This window comes from Leucopleurus acutus (genome assembly GCF_964270905.1).
Source record: "Leucopleurus acutus genome assembly, chromosome: 14".
Lineage (NCBI taxonomy): Eukaryota > Metazoa > Chordata > Mammalia > Artiodactyla > Delphinidae > Leucopleurus > Leucopleurus acutus.
The window spans coordinates 16,166,637-16,185,763 of record NC_139156.1 but is presented as its reverse complement, the minus strand read 5'-3'; the positions used below and the strand labels follow the sequence as shown (position 1 = coordinate 16,185,763).

The window sequence follows — 19,127 nt, the reverse complement described above, 5'->3', positions numbered from 1 at the left end:
CAAGATATGGAAATAACCTAAATATCCATCACTAGACAAATGGATAAAGAGAATGTAGTATATATATTCAATGGGATATTATTCAGCCTTAAAAAAGGAGATCCTTTTCAGAAGGTCATACAGCGTATTTCACTCTCACTTTCAGAAGCAGTCTGGGTCGTCAGGACACAGAAACAATACAGTATGCTAAACAAAAGCTTAATACAAAGAATTACTGTGATAAAGAGTTACTATAAGATATAAGGAAATTCTGTACGATACCTTTGGCTGAGGGAGAGGACCCAAGGAAGCACAAACTTGGAAGGGGTTCAGACTGTGCTGGAGAAGGTGTGGTTCAGCCCATTGGGTAGCAGAGGTATTAGCAGGTTTGGCCAGGATGGAGCTGGTCTGGAGCTGCTTGGCCAACAATAGGTAGGAGTGCCAGCTGGGGAGCAGGTGGTCAGCAACCAGTGGTGTGGACCTGCACAGGCTATTTTGTGTGTAACTCTCTGGACCACATGTAACTTTGTGTAGCCATGCAGGGGCTTTGGTTTCCATGTTGAGAAGGCCATGGAACGGTTACCATAAAGTGCTGCAAAGTTGCAGAGGGATGCCTGGGGCAGGCTCCACTGGATGTCCTCTCATGCACAAGGCTGACACCCAGCCCCTGCCAGCAACTTCCAGAAACTTCTTCCTCCTGTAAGTTGCTTCTACTGCTCTCTGCCGAGGAAGGTTAACACCATGCTTACTTTAAAGGAGAGATGGTTAAAGGAATTCTCTTGTTGATCACTGGGCAGACATTTCGGAGTGCATTTGGACCTGAGAGGCAATAAGTCAATAACCCACACAACTTCCATCTTCAGAGCTTCCTTAACTCCTTTGGTTCCAAGGACCTGTAGAACCATAAGGTATTGGTATTAACTGTTTCGGGCACTATCAGGGTCATCGGTGCCTCTGGAGCAAAGAAAAGCCTGATGAGGTGTGACCTCAGGCAGATCACTTCCTCCCATGAGCCTTTTCCCTCATCTTATAATGAGCGACTGAAGTGAATCAGTGGTTTTTCAAATACCAGGCTCCACTGAAGGAAGAAAACAGAGCGTTTTGCAGAACTAAACTCATGCAGTTGAAAAGTGGAATCTTTCAGCCTTTTTTGAAAAGTGTTAAAACATCCTGTCTTTCATGAAATTATGGTGATAAACTGCAGTTCTTTTTGATTCTCACTTAGCAAAATAAAAGTCTGCAAGCTCAGAATTTTGTTTTTGAAATTTTACTAGCCTGTAGGACCTGCAAGTCTGGTCACTTGAGCCTAGATGCTCTCTCGAGCCTTCCTTCATCTCTCAGACCTGCGGTTCCACAGAGCCCTGTGGTCTTTGTTTCTCATCATCCAACTCTAAAGCAGGCAGAAGAAAATCTAGAAAAGGTGCTTGCTTCAGCAGCACCTGTTGTAAATTTGCATCCATCACAGAGATTCACATGGCCCCTGCACAGTGATGACTCACCAATAAGTGAAGCATTTCATATTTTTAAGATATTTTGTAAACCCCAGGGCAACCATCAAGACATTTTTTTTTTCCTACAGTACGCGGGCCTCTCACTGTTGTGGCCTCTCCCATTGCCGGAGCACAGGCTCCGGACGCGCAGGCTCAGTGGCCATGGCTCATGGGCCCAGCCGCTCCGCGGCATGTGGGATCCTCCCAGACCGGGGCACAAACCTGTGTCCCCTGCATCGGCAGGCGGACTCTCAACCACTGTGCCACCAGGGAAGCCCCCAAGACATTTTTTAAAAAAGGGTTAAATCCTAAGCCAGTACTGGAGATATAATTGAATCATACAAACGAATTAATCCAAAAGCAGGCAGAAATTCTAGAAAAGGATGGAAAATTTATTTTACACGTGTATCTTGCTTAGCATAATGACTGAGTCTTAGTGGCAGCAAACAGAGCCTGAGTTCTATCAAAACACACATTGAGTCAGGAGCAGTGCTTGAGTTATCTATATTGCTTTGAAAGCACCACAGAACCTAAAGGAAATATTGACAGTGGAGCTTTCTTAAACTAAGAAAATGAGCGACAACCACGTGGCAGGGGTGGCACATGGTTAGGTGCCAGCTAACCGTCTGCCTTCCTATCTTCAACAGCCCACCAGTGCTTGTGTGTTAGCTAGGGGGTGGCTGGAATTGGAACTCGGGTTAGACCTCCTGACCTCCAGAGGCTACAGGAGGCAAGTCATGTGAACACCTCCCTTTGGCTGGTATTAGTAAAATTCTAAGCCCCATAGTGCTTTTTTTCCCCTTCCTTCCTCCTTCCTACAAAAGGGTGAAACACTCACAGTATGTTCACAGTTCGAACCAGGCCCTCAGGACAAAGTCTATGTGACAATGTCAAACAAGTATTAATTTTAAAGCTCCAGCCATCTAAACACTCCCCCTGCTGACACCTCAGTGGCTGTGCACAAGAGGATAGGGATGGCTTGAAAATGAGTAACTTGCATTCTTCTCGTTACTTATTTTCATCATGCAGCCGCCAAACCCACCATCCCACCTTCAGAAATGGTATCAGGCTGCAGGTGTCTCTAGGTTGCACAAAGGTCTGAAGCAAGAATTGAATTATAGACCTTCTCAGGGAATGCTGCTCAAATGAACATTGGCAATACATCACCTTCTCCTACCTCTTTCCAAACTCAATCTTTTTCAAGAGAATAAGGAAACTGAACAATAGGATCTTTCCAGATAGTAACTATGTGTGTGTGCGTGTGTGTATAATCTCCACCCCTCACTCCTCCCTTTCTCTTACTATGCACTCCTACGGTACCAGCATGTGATATGATTCTTAGAATACAATTTTAAAAGTCAACTATAGTGGGCTTCCCTGGTGGCGCAGTGGTTGAGAGTCCACCTGCCGATGCAGGGGACACAGGTTCGTGCCCCGGGCCGGGAAGATCCCGCATGCCACGGAGCGGCTAGGCCCGTGAGCCATGGCCGCTGAGCCTGCGCGTCTGGAGCCTGTGCTCCGCAACAGGAGAGGCCACGACAGTGAGAGGCCCGCATACCGCAAAAAAAAAGTCAACTATAGCAAAAAAAGAGTACATATTCATTGAAAAATGTTTTGGAAACAAGAATTTAAAGTGAAATATGAAAGTATACCACTCCTCAGGGGAAGCCACTGTTGAGTCTATGTATCCAATCAGAACTTCTCCTTTACATATACACATAGTTGTATATATAACAGTATTTTTTCACTTTGTTGTAAAGGTTATTCTATTAAAGCAACAATTTTTATAATACACATATATATGCATCCTTCAACATTTTGAATAATAGTTTTTTTAAAAAAAACAGGAATTAGCCCTTTATTTTTAAAGACTTAGCTTATATGTCCACATCTCAGAGCTTTGCAGTTTACAAAGTTCTTCCACATTCAGTATCCTATTTAGTCCTCAGAAAAATAGGTTTTATCATCCCCATTTTACAGGTGAGAAAACTGAAGCTCAAAGTGGTAAAGTGACGTGTTTAAGGTTTTACCATCAATGGCGGGGCAGGGTTGTCCAAGTCCATGTCCAGATCATTTCACAGCCCTCAGCGTTCTCCAGTTCCTTAGATAGAGATGGGGCAGGAAAGGGAGGCTCCATTACAGTCACCAACAGGGCAGCATGAAAAGGTATACCCATAGGTAATTCAGAAGCTTAAGGAACACCTATTCATTGCCCAGACTGTCAAGAAAATTATAATATCATCTATCAACTGTGAGTCCCCGGCAAATCTTTACTGAGTTTAAAAGGGAACAAAATGACTGATTTTATTTCTGTTCTTCTCTGATTGCAGTTAGAGGAAGAGCTTAGTCAAAAGACAATCAGAAAGAGGAAGAAAAGAGGGGCACCAAGTCTCCAACTAAGAGTCTGCCAAATCACACAAACCTGCACATCCGTCTTCTTTAATAGATTATTGGTCTTTTGTTTCAACCATATTAGTGCAAAGAAAAAGAATCTAAATATGACTTCAACCCACTCACTGAAGTATTAGTACTTTTGACTTTTGGGAGGCAGCAGAGGATAGTGAAAGGCACCCCAAAACCGGGTTCAAATTCCACCTCAACAAATCCCTAGCAAGAAGATCCTCAGAACTACTGTGCACCTGTTTCCTACCTCATACGGTTGTCAGAGCCGCCCTCAAAGCAGTTCATTAGTATTTGTTCCCTGCCCCTGCCTTGATGTTTGTCCTTTAACTGTGTTCCTTATCATTTCAAAGGGAACACAAACGTTCTTAAAATGCAAAAGCAATACAGTACATTGTATTTGATTTATTTCTGACCAGAGAGACTAGGTTCTAAATGCTACTGTTAAGTAAATACAGCATTGGGTAAACTCCTAAAACACATTAGAGCACCTCGCAGGACAAACCATGTTCATATATGTAGCTACTTTTCTTATACTGACAAGTGTCCAGAACCAATCAGAGGGCCTTTTAACTTCATTGGGGGATGGATCATGTAGCCAGCTGTATCAGACCATGAGCTCCATGGCCCTCAGGCCATCACCGCAGACCTCACCTTTACTTGAACTTAGTCCTTACCCCAACTCTACCCATCCCCCCAAACCTGTTAAGGTCTCTGCCTCTCATCTCCACAGCCTGCAATACAATATGACACCTATTTACCTGTTAATGAGCATTTAAGACAGAGGTTAATCTAGAAAAACATTTCAGTATACTCTGTTTCCTAGGATTGACTGGCTTTTTTTCTTTTTCTGGAAGCTTTAATAGAAGTCAACTTTAAATTACATAATATATGAATACATTCTTTTAAAAACTGAAACAGTCCTTTAACCCTGCACCCCTACACCATGCCCCCAACACACAATCACACAAGGTTAATTTCTACTAGGACTTCAGTGTTTAACTCTCTGGAATCCCCTCCTTCAAAAAAAAAAAAAACATACACATATGATAAGCTGGTACATCTCTAGTTCGACTTATAATATCAAAAAGGTACAAAGTGAGATCAGGAATCACCATGGACCATCCTCTCTAAACAGCCACATTACATGGGTCTCGCCTCCTGCGGTATATCGTCCACAGCACAGGCAAGCCCGTCTATGACATGGAGCACTTCCACCAGCGAAATAGTAATTTGACAAGGAACTGAACGTGACAAGGAATGTCGCTGAACTTTCTCTTTTCCCTTTAATCTCTTCCTCACTTGACTGACTTGGTAAATAAAAGCCCATCCAAGCAGGATGCTGAAGGAATCGATGAAGGCTGGAAACTCAGAGACAGTCAAACCAGCTCTGCACAGGTTAGGTTATGCTTGTTGTTTTGGGTGTGATAAGTTGTGTGATAGGGGAGGCAGTGAGTGTGGGCAAAGACAAAAGGAAAGGTCCTCTTCCGCTTTATCCCAAAGCTGTTACTGAAATGGAACGACGTCATGCCTGCAGGTAGAGTGCGATCTTTAAAAACCATCAGCGACGTTTGTGCTTCAGAGTATGCACTTTGCAAACAAGTTACTCAGACTGCTTAAACTTCACACCACCTTTGTGAGACTGTGATATTGGATCATCCAATCTCAGAAGGCACCTGGGGCTTGAGCATGTGGAGCACCATTCTGCCATGAAGTTATGCTTCCAAGCCTCTGCTTTAACTTTTTTTGAAAGTTGGTGCCTTGGAGCTTAGAAGGCATTTAACCACATAAAGAAAAAAGGTAATAAATGTTACAGGCAAGCACACAAAGCCTTTTTACTCATGAATTTTGATAAGACTTAGTCAGTCACTGTTTCAAAATATGATTTCTATAAGAAAGTGGGTTCTGAATTTCAATTAGGAAAGCCAGGAACAGACTCTTCTCGGCCGGCAAGTCCCAGCAGGGTCTCCCTCCAATCCCTCCAGGCTTGCCCCAAATTAACCCCAAAACAAAACACAAAATCCAGGAAGAAGCCAGTTCAGAGCCCAAAGCAACAGCCCCTTTAGCATGGACTCCTAGGGACCTGTTTTTTGGGGGGAGATGGGATCTATGGGGGCTCTGGTGGGAATAGAGCTCAAAGTGTTTCATGTGGGCAGGCAGACTAGATCAAGGGCATCAGAGGTAGTGGGCATTTGGGGGTATCTTCCCTGGTCAGACTTCATAAAGAAGAAACTGCCAAAGAAACAATAGCTACTGTGGCAGGTTTAACTGCTATTTCTTGGGACAAGTAAAGCATAAGGATGCTGAAAACACATACACACAATTTCCTGTCCTTGGGCCTTTAATTAGTCATTAAAAGCAAAAACTACACAGTGAAATGGATGATGTGGAAAGCCATTCTAGTATTTAATATAGTTCCCAAGTAAATGTAACTAGAAGTTGACTCTCAACAAGCTAAGTTTTCTTATTTCAGTGAATCCTAAACTTTCAATAGAACTCTTTTTGCACTGGGTTAAATGGTAGAGATTTTCCTCTCAGGTCTAACATCCTATCCTTTTTTTTGAAGTACAATTAGGGGGCAGACTGGCAAGTCTGACTGGCAAGAAGCATGGCCTTTGGACAATTTAAAGGCTGAAAATTCTTCAGAAATAGAAAACTACTTAAGTGGATGCTTCTTTTAAAAAATAAGAATCAAGTCTCTTAAATGTAACTTAGGAATTAATGGTGCATCTCTGCAGGGGCAGGGACATCAAGTCTAGTCACACTGTTCTCAGAATCATTAAAAGAGCATTAGCATTGGTCAGCCAGAGGCATCCTCCCAAGTTGCTGGTCCTGAAGAAGTGTGCATTCACTCTACACTCATTGATTGAAGCAGACTTTATTAAGAAAAAACAGACTTGGATTTAAGTTTGCTGGAATGGTCTTTTACGACTGTGGGTGACACTGAAGAACCGTAAGCCAATACTCGTCCAATAACTCACCCTCTTCTTTCATATATTGCTTTCTCTTGCAAACAAATCTACAAGTTGCTGAACGCAGACTATTAAGGATGTCAGGAAAGCTTTCTCTATTCTATCACTTTTACCTTTATTCCAAGGATCCTGATTTCAGGGGATTCTTTCCAATAGTAAACTCTTTAAGGAACGTTGCATAATCTGTGTACTTGAACTGTTAAGAGAAATGGAAAACAACACATTGTGATGTGAAATATCCACCATACACATTACCTTCATGAAATTAATGCCATTTCAATATATTTTTATTGAACGTATTAGATCTTTATTGTTAAAGCTGGATAATTTGGGCAAGTAAGTTCCATAATTTTGTGGAAAATCTGAATTTATTACTGGCTTGTCAAGTTCAACGAGAAATTTTCACATAGGCATGTATAAAAGGCCTTTTATAAAAGGCCGAATTTTGCTATCAATAATTTAAACAAAAATTTAAAATACAACGTGGCATTCAGTTTGCTTACTATTGTTCACTGACTTTTAATGGTAATCAGTAAAGACAAAAATGGAAAGCAAACATTCTTAATCTGGTTTTAAAAAAGAAAATTCAAGCAATCTGTATCAGGTTTTGCCAAGTCTGGAGAATCAGTCTGTTAGCAAGTGGTGTGCGTAAATAAATAAACAAAGATGCCAGTAAAATACAACTTGGTAAATAGGCATTACCTATTTAATAAGTACAATATATACATAAAATTCTCTTGAAAAGCTTCATTTTATACAGAAACATATTTACAAAATGAACAGTATAATCAAACTAAAGATTATCTGTACAATGCACACACATATATATATATGAACTTTGGAAGGTAAACAAGTTTCATCATAGTCAAAATGGACAGCCATATGCATTTTAAAAAAGAATTTCATTCCAGAAGAAAAATACATCTTTAATATACAATTATATTTTTCATTTATTTTCCTGAAAATTCTTTGTTTGGATTATCTTCTCTTGTTCAGCCTTGAAAATTTTCAGGTTTCTAGTGCCACCAACTCGTGTTAAAAATTAACAATCTTAGTGTCAAAAAAGAATTGTTTTGTTTTAAAAAGGTTACTGGAAGATAGACCACTGGACTCAGCATCCATAAGGCAAATTAATGATATGGAATAACATGATTGATAAAAATATTTTCACCACAGTAGCATATATAACATTTACAACATTAATGGTTTCTAGTGCTTTTTTCCTTCTACTGGTAAATCTTGGTCTAAAATTATATGTAAAAGTCTTTAGAGTATACTGCAAAACAAAGTTTGGAAATATGCATGACAATGTGATTAGATTCATCTTTATAAGCATCAAGTAGACATTAATAATTTACTAAAATGGCAAAAATCAAATACCATTTTATAGTCTTTGGATTTTTTTCCTTCTTCTTAAAGAATAAACATCAAGCTGTGAAAAAGTTAGGAATGTGCAGAACCACCATGAAAACAGCAATCTGCTCTCAGCGTACCTCAGCAAGGATTCATTTCCCAAAGCTTCACGCCAGAGTGAGACTTCTGGGTCACCTACTTGCACAAGTGAATTAACCCTCTTCCAACAGGGGCTGGTTGTGAGCTGCAGAGGCTTAAAGAGCCGCTCCTACTGCCTCCCAGCTGTTTTCACTAGACCATAAGCTCCGTGAGGACAGGAATTGCCCTGTCTGGTCTGTCTACCAGTATAATGATGATACCCTGTATGGTACCTGGCAATAAGAGGTTTCTAATAACTATGTTTATTACATGAATAAATAACATGTTGGTAGCCTGACAAAATTTAATTTCAAGATAATCTGCTTTAAATGGTTATGGATAAAAAGTTTTAAAAAAAAAAAAAACACTAAAGTTTAAACTCATTCTTCTGCCCAAACCCACCATTTTCAATCCTTAAAACTTATCAGGCTAACGTTTGAAGTGGTATGGGAAAAAGGGAGTCACAGCAAGTATGCACTTTAAAAGTGAACCTAGCGAAGTGTATACATATATATACACACACACAAAAATCATTTCCTGCTCAAAGGAACCAAAATACTGCTAACAAAAACAGCATTTGATGTGTTCAATTAATAATAAACACATAAAACAAAATCTCTCCTAGATCTCAAGTTTATCTGGACCATTTTCCTTTTCTAGACACCCCATTCTTCTCTCCATATATTCAGTACAGTAAGGGTAGAAGGTCCCCTAAATGTTTACATCAGAATCTGTCTGTGAATCAGTTTAGAGAGAGGGAGCTGATAAACGCACATTTTTGTACACACTTTGCTCAGTCCTGATCCATATACAAAAGGATATAGTAGAAACTAAGGAGCAAAAGGAAAATAAAGCATTTTCTTCAAGTTTTCCACAGTTCCATACATTTATGGGTGGGAAAAGTAATAATAAGTCAAAATATGGTTTATAATTACATTCTTCTAAAATTGTTTAACCATTAAACTTCTCTGAGTGAATGCTGACACAAATGTTAATATTGGAATGTTTCATTTTCATATGTAATATATGTATGCAAAAAAATGTATATATATTTTTAAGGTGTATAGACATAGAATACTATGGTTCTGACCACTATTTGGTCTCCATTAATATATTTTGTGTCTTGGGAGGAAAAAAACAAATATTGTAGTGTATGAATCTATATCACATAAGAAGCTATATAAATTTAGTTATGTTGACTACTCTAAGTAGTCTTTGGGAGTATCGACAGTATTGTCAAAAACAACTAGGAAAATAATTCAGATGTGATTGCACTTACCCTCTTATTTCTTTATTTTGATAAATTATTACTGGTAAAAAGAACAAGATACATTATGGTAAGGCTAAAAGTTTTATAGCTATTTTAAATATAAAATGTTTCTGAACTTGTATTTCCATTCTGAAGTGAAAAGATTTTGTTTTTAGATGACAACATATAACTCAATATACAGAAAAAATGCTGCATTGAATTATCTAATCCTTAGTAACTGATCTTTTTAAGCAATGTTCATTTAAAAAAAAAGTTAAAACACATTAAAGGGAAATTGCCACCATAAGCCCAGCCCAACTTTTAAAGCCACACAATTCTTGTTTTTTTGTTTTTTTTTGCGCTACGTGGGCCTCTCACTGTTGTGGCCTCTCCCATTGCAGAACACAGGCTCCGGACGCGCAGGCCCAGCGGCCATGGCTCACGGGCCCAGCCGCTCTGCGGCACGTGGGATCCTCCCGGACCGGGGGACGAACCCATGTTCCCTGCTTCGGCAGGCGGACTCTCAACCACTGCGCCACCAGGGAAGCCCTGCCACACAATTCTTTAAAGGCTTTTAATCCACCGCAAAGCTTACTTCTGTTAAGGGGAGAAAGAAGTTGGCGAAAATCCAAAACGAAAATGAGGCTTGCTGCAACATCTGTGTATGTGCCAAGGTATCTACTACAGAAATTATCTGAATATAATGAAATGTGAAAAACCACACACAAAAATTAAAATAAGTGAGAAATTACAAGAGGTGAGAAAAAAATTCAATGACAGAAATACTGATACTATGACTGTCAACATTTAAGTGTACATCATAAATATTGTAAAACTCCAACAGGATACATAAATTTGGTTCTAAAATTCCTTTGGTTACGGAGATGTAATTATTTTGTATTTTAAATAAATATACCAAACATATCATATGTGGGGACTGTAAGATCACCCCACTATAATATATAATTATACCAATAGTAAAGAATGGTGCACAGATAAAATGGTTAACAGTGCCATATGCTGGATTTTCTTGGGAACTGGTTCTTTATAAATATCTTAAATTTATCTTTATACTTGATGTCAGTAAAACTAAAGTACTTCAGTTTCAAAGAATTCATTATTCATCTCTCTGTTCTAATGAGACTAATCCATTTCACATTTTAAAATATAACTGAAGTCCACAGGAATTCTCTAAATGAGCAGATTATTTAAAATCATATTTTATGTAACTGGAGATTTAAAAAACTCAACTATTAACTCAATTCGAATCTGAAAAAAATGTACCTAGCACAAATAAGGAAACCTGACAGGGGCATACAATGCCTGATCATTGCTAGTTACCAAAAGCTAGCTTTCCTATTAGCTTCCATTAAATTCAAATGGTTTAAGAACTCATTGGCATCCCTAACACACAAGCAAATGTTATATTAGAATGTCAAAACAAGTTTTTATCACTTCTTTAGTTTTCTTCATGTTGGAGAAATAGCATATTACTGAATGATTAACACCTGTCCTTTCATGCATAATTTTAAAAAGTGAAATCATTTTTGAGATTATATATTTTAAAGGGAAGAAATACGGAGAAGGGGTTTTCAAAAGCCCTTGTCATAATGTTCAGCACTTCATATGACTATCAGCAAATTAAATAAGTTGTTCTGATTCAATGACAGGCTGTCACCACACAAAAACAAGTTTCATCAAAGCTTACATTCTTACAGTATACACAGCAATGCACTTGTATTGTAAAAAGGTACTTTTTTATACAGATGAAGCAAAACAAATTTTTTACTGGCTGACACACAAAGCAGGGAAAAGTTTCCAACAATACTGGGCAATGGCACCTGCTCCTTGTGTAGCTTTTGTCTGTTTACTGAGGAAGAACTTTGTGTTAGGTTTTCTTCGTCCTCTGTTCTAGGTCATGCTGGTGTTTAATAAGACGTTCTATTTCTGTTCCAAGTGTTTGCAGATTTTCCTTTAACAATTGGAAAAAGAGGGAAAAGAAAACAGAACTACTAAGTATAATAAGTAAAAAGATTCAGTTTGAACTATTTTTGCCTAAATTCTGAACTGAAACAGTGACAGTCTTAAATGCCATGCGAGATAAACTAGGCACACGGCTGTTTTCAGTAAAGTAATCCTGTACACTTCAGAGTCAGAAACTCTTTTTACTGAAGCTATAGCAAATTTTAGTGCCTAAAAATATTACCAGATTAAAAAAATTATTTTTTAAATCCATTACTAACCATCAAGGCCCAAACAGCACAGATAGAATAGCTGGGTCAGATAACAGCTGCAAAAAATAAAATAAAGCTGGAATACATTAGAAAATAAATGCCTCAATTTTAAAGTCTCAGTAATCAATTATAACTAATTGTAATATATGTCAAAGACCACCCATTGCAAAGTAAATTACTCGGTAAATGACTCATCTTAGCGTCTATCCAACAGCTAAACTGATTTTTTTGCTATTTCTTTCTTTCCTGCTAATTTAAAAAATTGTACTTTTCAAAAAGAGAAAAACACAAAATTTTATATATGGAAAAAATGGCTACCCTGCATTACAGAAATAGTCCATCCATGTGTTGGATCGAACTATGAAAGAGGCACCATTTTTGTCATGTTTATTGGTTGGTAAGTGAATGAGAAATACAAATACCTTCAAAGTAATATTTTTCAATAACGTATCCTCCAAAACAGCCTGTAGTTTTCGGTTGATCTCCAAAGAGAGTTCCAATGTTAATCCACTATCAGCTGGATGGGATGTATATAAAGATGCCATGATACCACCCCGTCTACTTAAATGGACTTTGTTAAAATCAGATGCCTCTGAAGAAAGTGTGCCTGATTCTTCTCGTAAAACGTAACTCTGAATTATTCTGCAAAATAAAACGACACTATCAGTTATGGCCTTGCAGAATTACAAACACTGTAATTTGCAACAGTCAACTAATCATAAGCTTAAAGATGATTAGCATAAAGTAATTATCTATTAGTTAATAACAGAACTATATTAGAAAATAAAGGGGTTTTCCTTATTCAGATGGTTTCTTAAACAATCCCAGTTTTGTTCTAACATGGTATTTAGATTAAAAATACATAAACATTGCTTTTCTATTTTTTCCTTATTACTTTAAATCAAAATATGTGAGCAATTTATTGTTCCAGTTTCAGTTAATATTTTCTATTTTCCTGTCATTAAACTTAAAACTGTGTTTTACTCTTTTTCGTTTAAAAGTCATGGGCAAATTTTTCTCTAAGTCTAAACTTATTTCAAAATAAAAATTTTTAAGTCATGGGTAAAGACCCACAATATTACTTAAATGAATATGGTATCTGTGAGAGGAATTTGGCCCAGCACAGGCTCTGGAGCCAGTCAGAGCTGGGTTTGGATTTCCAACTCTCGGTCTGTCACTTACAGGATGAGTGGTGACTCTGGAACATTTAGTAATTTGACCTGAGCCCCAATTAATTAACCTATCAAATTAGACACAGTGGTCCCCAACCTTTCTGGCACCAGGAACCAGTTTCGTGGAAGACAATTCTTCCACGGCCTGGGGCGTGGGGTGGGCTACTTCAGGCAGTAATGCGAGCAATGGGGAGCCTGCATTGCCGGGAGTTGGGGACCCCTGAACTAGAGGACTCATTCTCTCCCTGGGTAGTTTTAAGAAATCAATGAGATACTGTTAAGTCACAGGCACAGTGCCTTATATTTATATTTCTCTACTATATTTAGTAGATGCCCAATAATAACTCACTATGTCCTGCCCAACAGGAATGATAATCCACAACCCCAGTATCTCTTAAAACCACCAGCTTGAAAATAAAAAGCTAAGTAGAGCACTGTTTTTAAGTCCAAAGGTATTTTAGTCTCTTAAAAAATTAGTGTCTACTGAACTCTGTATCACCTTAAAGGAAAGACCTGTGTTTTCTTTAATGTCTGTTGTCCCAAAACCTAGAACGTAAATAAGTTATCAGTAAAAGATTCGGAACTGAATGACTATAGTTTTAAGAACTATTTTTTGAAAGAAAAGCTCTTGATATGACTAATTTTGAACACAATAACTTTACCATGTGAATAATGGTATTTTGAACACAGATTACAGTACCATAATAATACATACTTTGTTTTTTTCCTAATTTCTTCCACCAATTGTTTGATGTGATCCTCCATAAATTCTATCTTTTCATTTTTCCGAGCATGTGCCTTTTGCAGCCTTACTATCCTCTCAATCAGCATGGCCTTGTCTACTTCTGGAAAGTTATCCACAGCTACTGACGACCCAGTATTTTCTGGAGATCGATCTTCTGCACTGCTTCGAGCATTGAGGGACCCTGAAGACAAAAAAAAATCCACTTATTGTACTTAGTCTGGAGTCAACTCTAATCTCATGTATTATTTCTTCTAGTATCATTTTCACATATTCAATTTAACAGAGTTGGGTCCAGAACACAAGTCATACGTGACCTGAGTTCTTGTTTCTGAATACATTGATGATAGAAAAAAGGGTCTAGGGCTTCCCTGGTGGCACAGTGGTTAAGAATCTGCCTGCCAATGCAGGGGACACGGGTTCAATCCCTGGTCCGGGAAGATCCCACATGCCACAGAGCAACTAAGCCCGTGTGCCAAAACTACTGAAGTAAGTCAGAAAGAGAAAGACAAATACCTTATGCTAACACATATATATGGAATTTAAGAAAAAAAAATGTCATGAAGAACCTAGGGGTAAGACAGGAATAAAGACACAGACCTACTAGAGAATGGACTTGAGGATATGGGGAGGGGGAGCTGTGACAAAGTGAGAGAGTGGCATGGACATATATACACTACCAAACGTGAAATAGCTAGCTAGTGGGAAGCAGCCACATAGCACAGGGAGATCAGCTCGGTGGTTTGTGACCACCTAGAGGGGTGGGATAGGGAGGGTGGGAGGGAGGGAGACGCAAGAGAGAAGAGATATGGGAACATATGTATAACTGATTCACTTTGTTATAAAGCAGAAACTAACACACCATTGTAAAGCAATTATACTCCAATAAAGATGTAAAAAAAAAAAACTACTGAAGCCCACGTGCCTAGAGCCTGTGCTCCGCAACAAGAGAAGCCACCACAATGAGAACCCCGTGCACCACAACAATGAGTAGCCCCTACTCACGGCAACTGTGCACAACAATGAAGGCCCAAGGCAGCCATAAATAAGGAAGGAAGGGAGGGAGGGAGGGAGGGATGGAGGGAGGGAGGGAGGGAGGAAGGAAGAAGGGTCTAGTATGTCTCTCAGGAACAGAATGAGTAAGTGCAATAGAGAAACGAGAAATTCCAGAAAAGTCAGAAAAACAAGTCTGAAGTGACACCAAAATTAAACTGAGACAGACACAGATAAAGACAGAAGACAGACTATAGCCAGTGGGTTAAGCTCTGGAGCCAGTCTTCCTAGGTTCAAATCTTACTTCTCCACTTTCTAGCTGTGTGACTTTGGACAAGTTAACTCTCTGTATCAAGGTCACTTCATTTCAAAATGTGAATCATAATATGATTTGCCTCATAGGACTGTTATCCTCATTTAAATTAGTTAACATGTCTGAAGTGCATGAACAGCATACATAGTATGCACTAAGTACACGTTAGCTATTATTTTTACCAATATCATTTGAGAAGAATTTCTAATCCTTTTTATCCTACAAAGACACATTTTTTTCCTAACCCTATTATGTAGATTTAAGACAAGTAATATATCTTATCCAAGGTCATGCACAAATAAATGGTAGAGCTGGGATCTAAATACCCAATGTGTAATCTCAAACCCATGTTCTCTCTACTACATAATTTTCCCACTATTGTAACAGTTGATGATGTTTTTTCCCCTAATGTGCAACTCCTGGGAGGCAGTGTATGTAGTGGCGTGCAGACTCCAGAGCCTGAGAGTTCTGTTACTGTGGATTTTGGGAAAGTCATGCAACCACTATGAATCTTAAGTTTCCCCATCTGTAAAATGGGAATACAACACTTATTTCACATGGCTGTTCTGTGAGTAAATGATATGTTTAAAACGTTTAGCACGGTTCCTGGCATTCCAAAAATGGTAAATATGCTGATATTTTGCCAATTTTCACAGTGCTACTGATCATAATTTTATAGATTCAATTTTTGCTTTAGACTATAGGTATATTTACCATGAGAAAAGCAAAAAGATTTAAAAATACACACACACGCATATATATATATATATATATATATATATATATATATATATATAAGCTGATATATAATGATGACCATTTCATTAGCTCTCAGGTGTTAAAAGTAATATAAAATTAAAAGAAAACGAAAGAGCATACTACACCAAATCTCTCTATAGATGGATACAAATCTCAATTTAAAAATGGAAGAGTAAACTGTTGCACAGAATAAAGAAGCAGGTACGGAAAAGGAGGTAGGGAGACAGATGGTATAGAAACCCGCGACAAACTTGAAACCCTGTCTAATGATTAAACATTTAACTGGAAATATTTTTTACAACATAATTATGTACAACTACTGCTTTTTATAATTCAAAATTAAAGAAAAGCATATCGATACTTTTTAAACAAAAAATCCTATTTCTTTTCCTTTTTTTTTTGGCCATGCCGCGGCTCATGGGATCTTAGTTCCCTGACCAGGGATTGAACCCACACCCTCGGCAATGAAAGCACAGAGCCCTAACCACTGGACCACCAGGGAATTCCCGAAAAATGCTATTTCTTTTTATAATCAATCACTAAAAAACAACTGTAAAAACATTAGTTTTTCACCTGATGAACTAGAACGACTTCCCATGCTGCTGACTTCTTTATCATAGCTTCCATTCTCAACCTGATCTAACTTTCTTCGTGCTGCAGGAAAAAGAAATGGATTACTTGTGACAACTGTCATGACCATTGGCCCCCACTATCTCTGATTTTAATTGCTAAAATCACTTAGGCCAAAATGGCATAAACAACAAGAGAAATTTCTTGAACATGTACTTTCGAAAGGAGAGCTATAGGGTCATTCATATAAAATGACATCTAGAAATGTACAGGTCATATACAAAATATATGGAAACAACATTATGCTAACAACTGATACAGGCATCACTTAGGTACACAGAACCTAACTTTTGGAGTCCTGAAAGATTTTGAAGAGCTCTACACTACCACAAATTTCCCCCAAATTTCCCTTCAATCACATCTATGAAAACAAACTAAATTCTTATGGCAAATATCTGAATATATTTATATTAAGTAAATGCTAAGTCTCTTTTACCGTATTACTATATTTCACCCTATTTTAATACAAGTAAAGCAGTGGGGAATAGTAGAGAATAGGATGTCAGAATACATCTCTTATTCATCTTTGTATCCAATCACATAGCACAGACCCCCAATTTGTATGAATTTTTAAATGTAAGAAATCTGGGTTCCAGTTCTAGATGTTAATTGTTGTGTCCAGGTCATTTATAACCTTTCTGGGTCTCAGTTTCCCCTAAGAATAAGGGTTAGGGTTCAATGATCTCTAAGTGAGAGGTCTAAGGTGGGGGCAGGTACCCTAGATGCTGCACAAAACTCACAGACAAGGGTAGGGAGAAAATATCAGAACTCTATTTATACTTATATTTAATCTAATCTTTTTAAATTTGTATTTTTCATGTTTTTCTAATGTGCATAAACTAGAGTAATACATGTTTAAAATTTACAAATAACTAGATACAAATTGGAGAACAAATACTTAAATACTTTTTTATTGACAGCAGTATGTGATCAACAAAGTCTAGACACTACTGCCTTGGTAAGGTACTTTCTCAATTCTTACATTTTGTGGTTCTGTGAATAAATGTCTTTTAACATAGAACATGCTATAAACTATTCACGGAACTACAAGAAGGTCAGCCATGTGGTTTATTAACATTAATACATTAAAAAGAACATACAGCTCTAATCAATGTGGGAGAAACTGATGTAAAATATACTTTTTCTATAAATCCTTAACAATGAAAAGAAACAAAAACATTCAAGGTCTAAGTGTAGAAAAATTTTATACCTTGCTGAAGTTGTTTGGTAAGATCCTTGACACTAGAGGCATGTTTACGTCTTTGAGTTACTAATTCATCTTTTAATTCTTCGACCTGGGTACTCAATGTTTTAACTTCGGTTTGTCTACAAGTGAGTTCAGCTTGCAGAGTCTGGACTTCCTCTTTTCGCAGTTCTTCTTCTTTTAACAATCTACTTTCCTAAATATTAAATAAGATAAAAAATACCAACTTTAATATCTGTTTCAATTACTGTTCACAGTTTAAAACCTTAAAAATACAAGGTCTTTCATAGTAAATTCTTCTGTCATCACTCATTATCAGGTTTTGTTTACTGAGCTCCTCAAATTCTTTATACAGTAACGCAGGGGGATATATTAATGCATCTACCATTCTATACATGTAAAACAACATGTGATACAGGTCTCTGTATTTTTTTTTTTTCATGTCTCTATTTCTGGTTTAAAGTCTCAAATTATTTTTATGAGTAACCTGAAGATACTCTCACTACTTGGAAATATTAAACCATTTTTAAGCTATAAAAATATAGAAATTTAAAGTTCTTTTAAGAAATATATAATAAATCCAGTTAGGAATAACAAAAACTCTGGTTTTCTTACTTTCAAAAGTGAAATATTTCTTCCTAACGATGTTAGGGAAAAATTTTTATTATAAATTACATAAGTTGAAAGGAAAAACTGACATTTCTCATAGCATTTGAAATTATCAGAAAGTCAGTGCCAAAAAAAAAAAAAGAGTTTAATCAACTACCATTAAGTTTATGCTTTTAGGGAAATTTAATTTGTGCTACTTGCTATGTTGCTTTAAAAGTTAAATGTACACTTATACTTACCAAATTAATATTTGTCTGTTTCATGTGTTCACATTGGCTTTGTAACTGACTTTCACTACAGGAAAGTTTATCAAACTGTGACTGCAAAGAATTGGATTCAGATTGAAGTTGTGCATTCTTACTAGTGAGCTTTTCTGTAAACAGTAGTAGCTCAGATTCTCTTTTCCTACTGCCTTCGATGTCTTTTTGTAGGTCATTAATCAAAGAATTAAGACTTTCCACTTCTTCCTTCAAATTTTCAATTTCTTGTTTACCTCTAGAAAACAAAGTTTACAATTAAGAAAAAAATTAAACTATTAAAAGACATTAGTGGTTTGAGAATTTTCATCAAATGAAATTCTTTATGAAGGTACTTTTATTCATTCATCCAAGTATTTATTTGGATTACTATGAATGCCTAATATATGCTAGGAACTAAGAGCTGGGAATATACATAAGCAAGACTGACATGGCCCCTGCTTTCAAAGAGCTTTTAGTCAAGTAGTGTGAAAAAACATTTTTGATGATGAAAGCACAGAGTGGGTCACCTAAGCTAGTGTAAGTGATGAGTAAACTAATATTTAAAGGGTTAGCAAACTTTTCCTATAAAAGGCCCACACAGTAAACAATGTAGGCTTCTGGAGCATATGGCCTTTGTTACAACTGTTTATA

At 37.4% G+C, this 19,127-nt stretch overlaps 1 protein-coding gene across 1 annotated transcript in view; it reads right to left on the bottom strand.

Annotated features, from left to right (window-relative positions):
* Positions 1-7,166: 7,166 nt before the first annotated feature.
* Positions 7,167-19,127, bottom strand: part of CCDC186 (coiled-coil domain containing 186) — a 48,751-nt gene continuing 36,790 nt past the window's right edge. Inside the window, exons 11-16 of the mRNA XM_082854196.1 lie at positions 18,477-18,732; positions 17,635-17,824; positions 16,368-16,448; positions 13,703-13,913; positions 12,238-12,457; positions 7,167-11,553 (exon numbers count right to left, since the gene is read on the bottom strand). Coding sequence (XP_082710322.1) covers positions 11,470-11,553; positions 12,238-12,457; positions 13,703-13,913; positions 16,368-16,448; positions 17,635-17,824; positions 18,477-18,732 — 1,042 coding nt within the window. The 3' untranslated portion in view covers positions 7,167-11,469. The remainder of the gene's footprint in view (positions 11,554-12,237; positions 12,458-13,702; positions 13,914-16,367; positions 16,449-17,634; positions 17,825-18,476; positions 18,733-19,127) is intronic.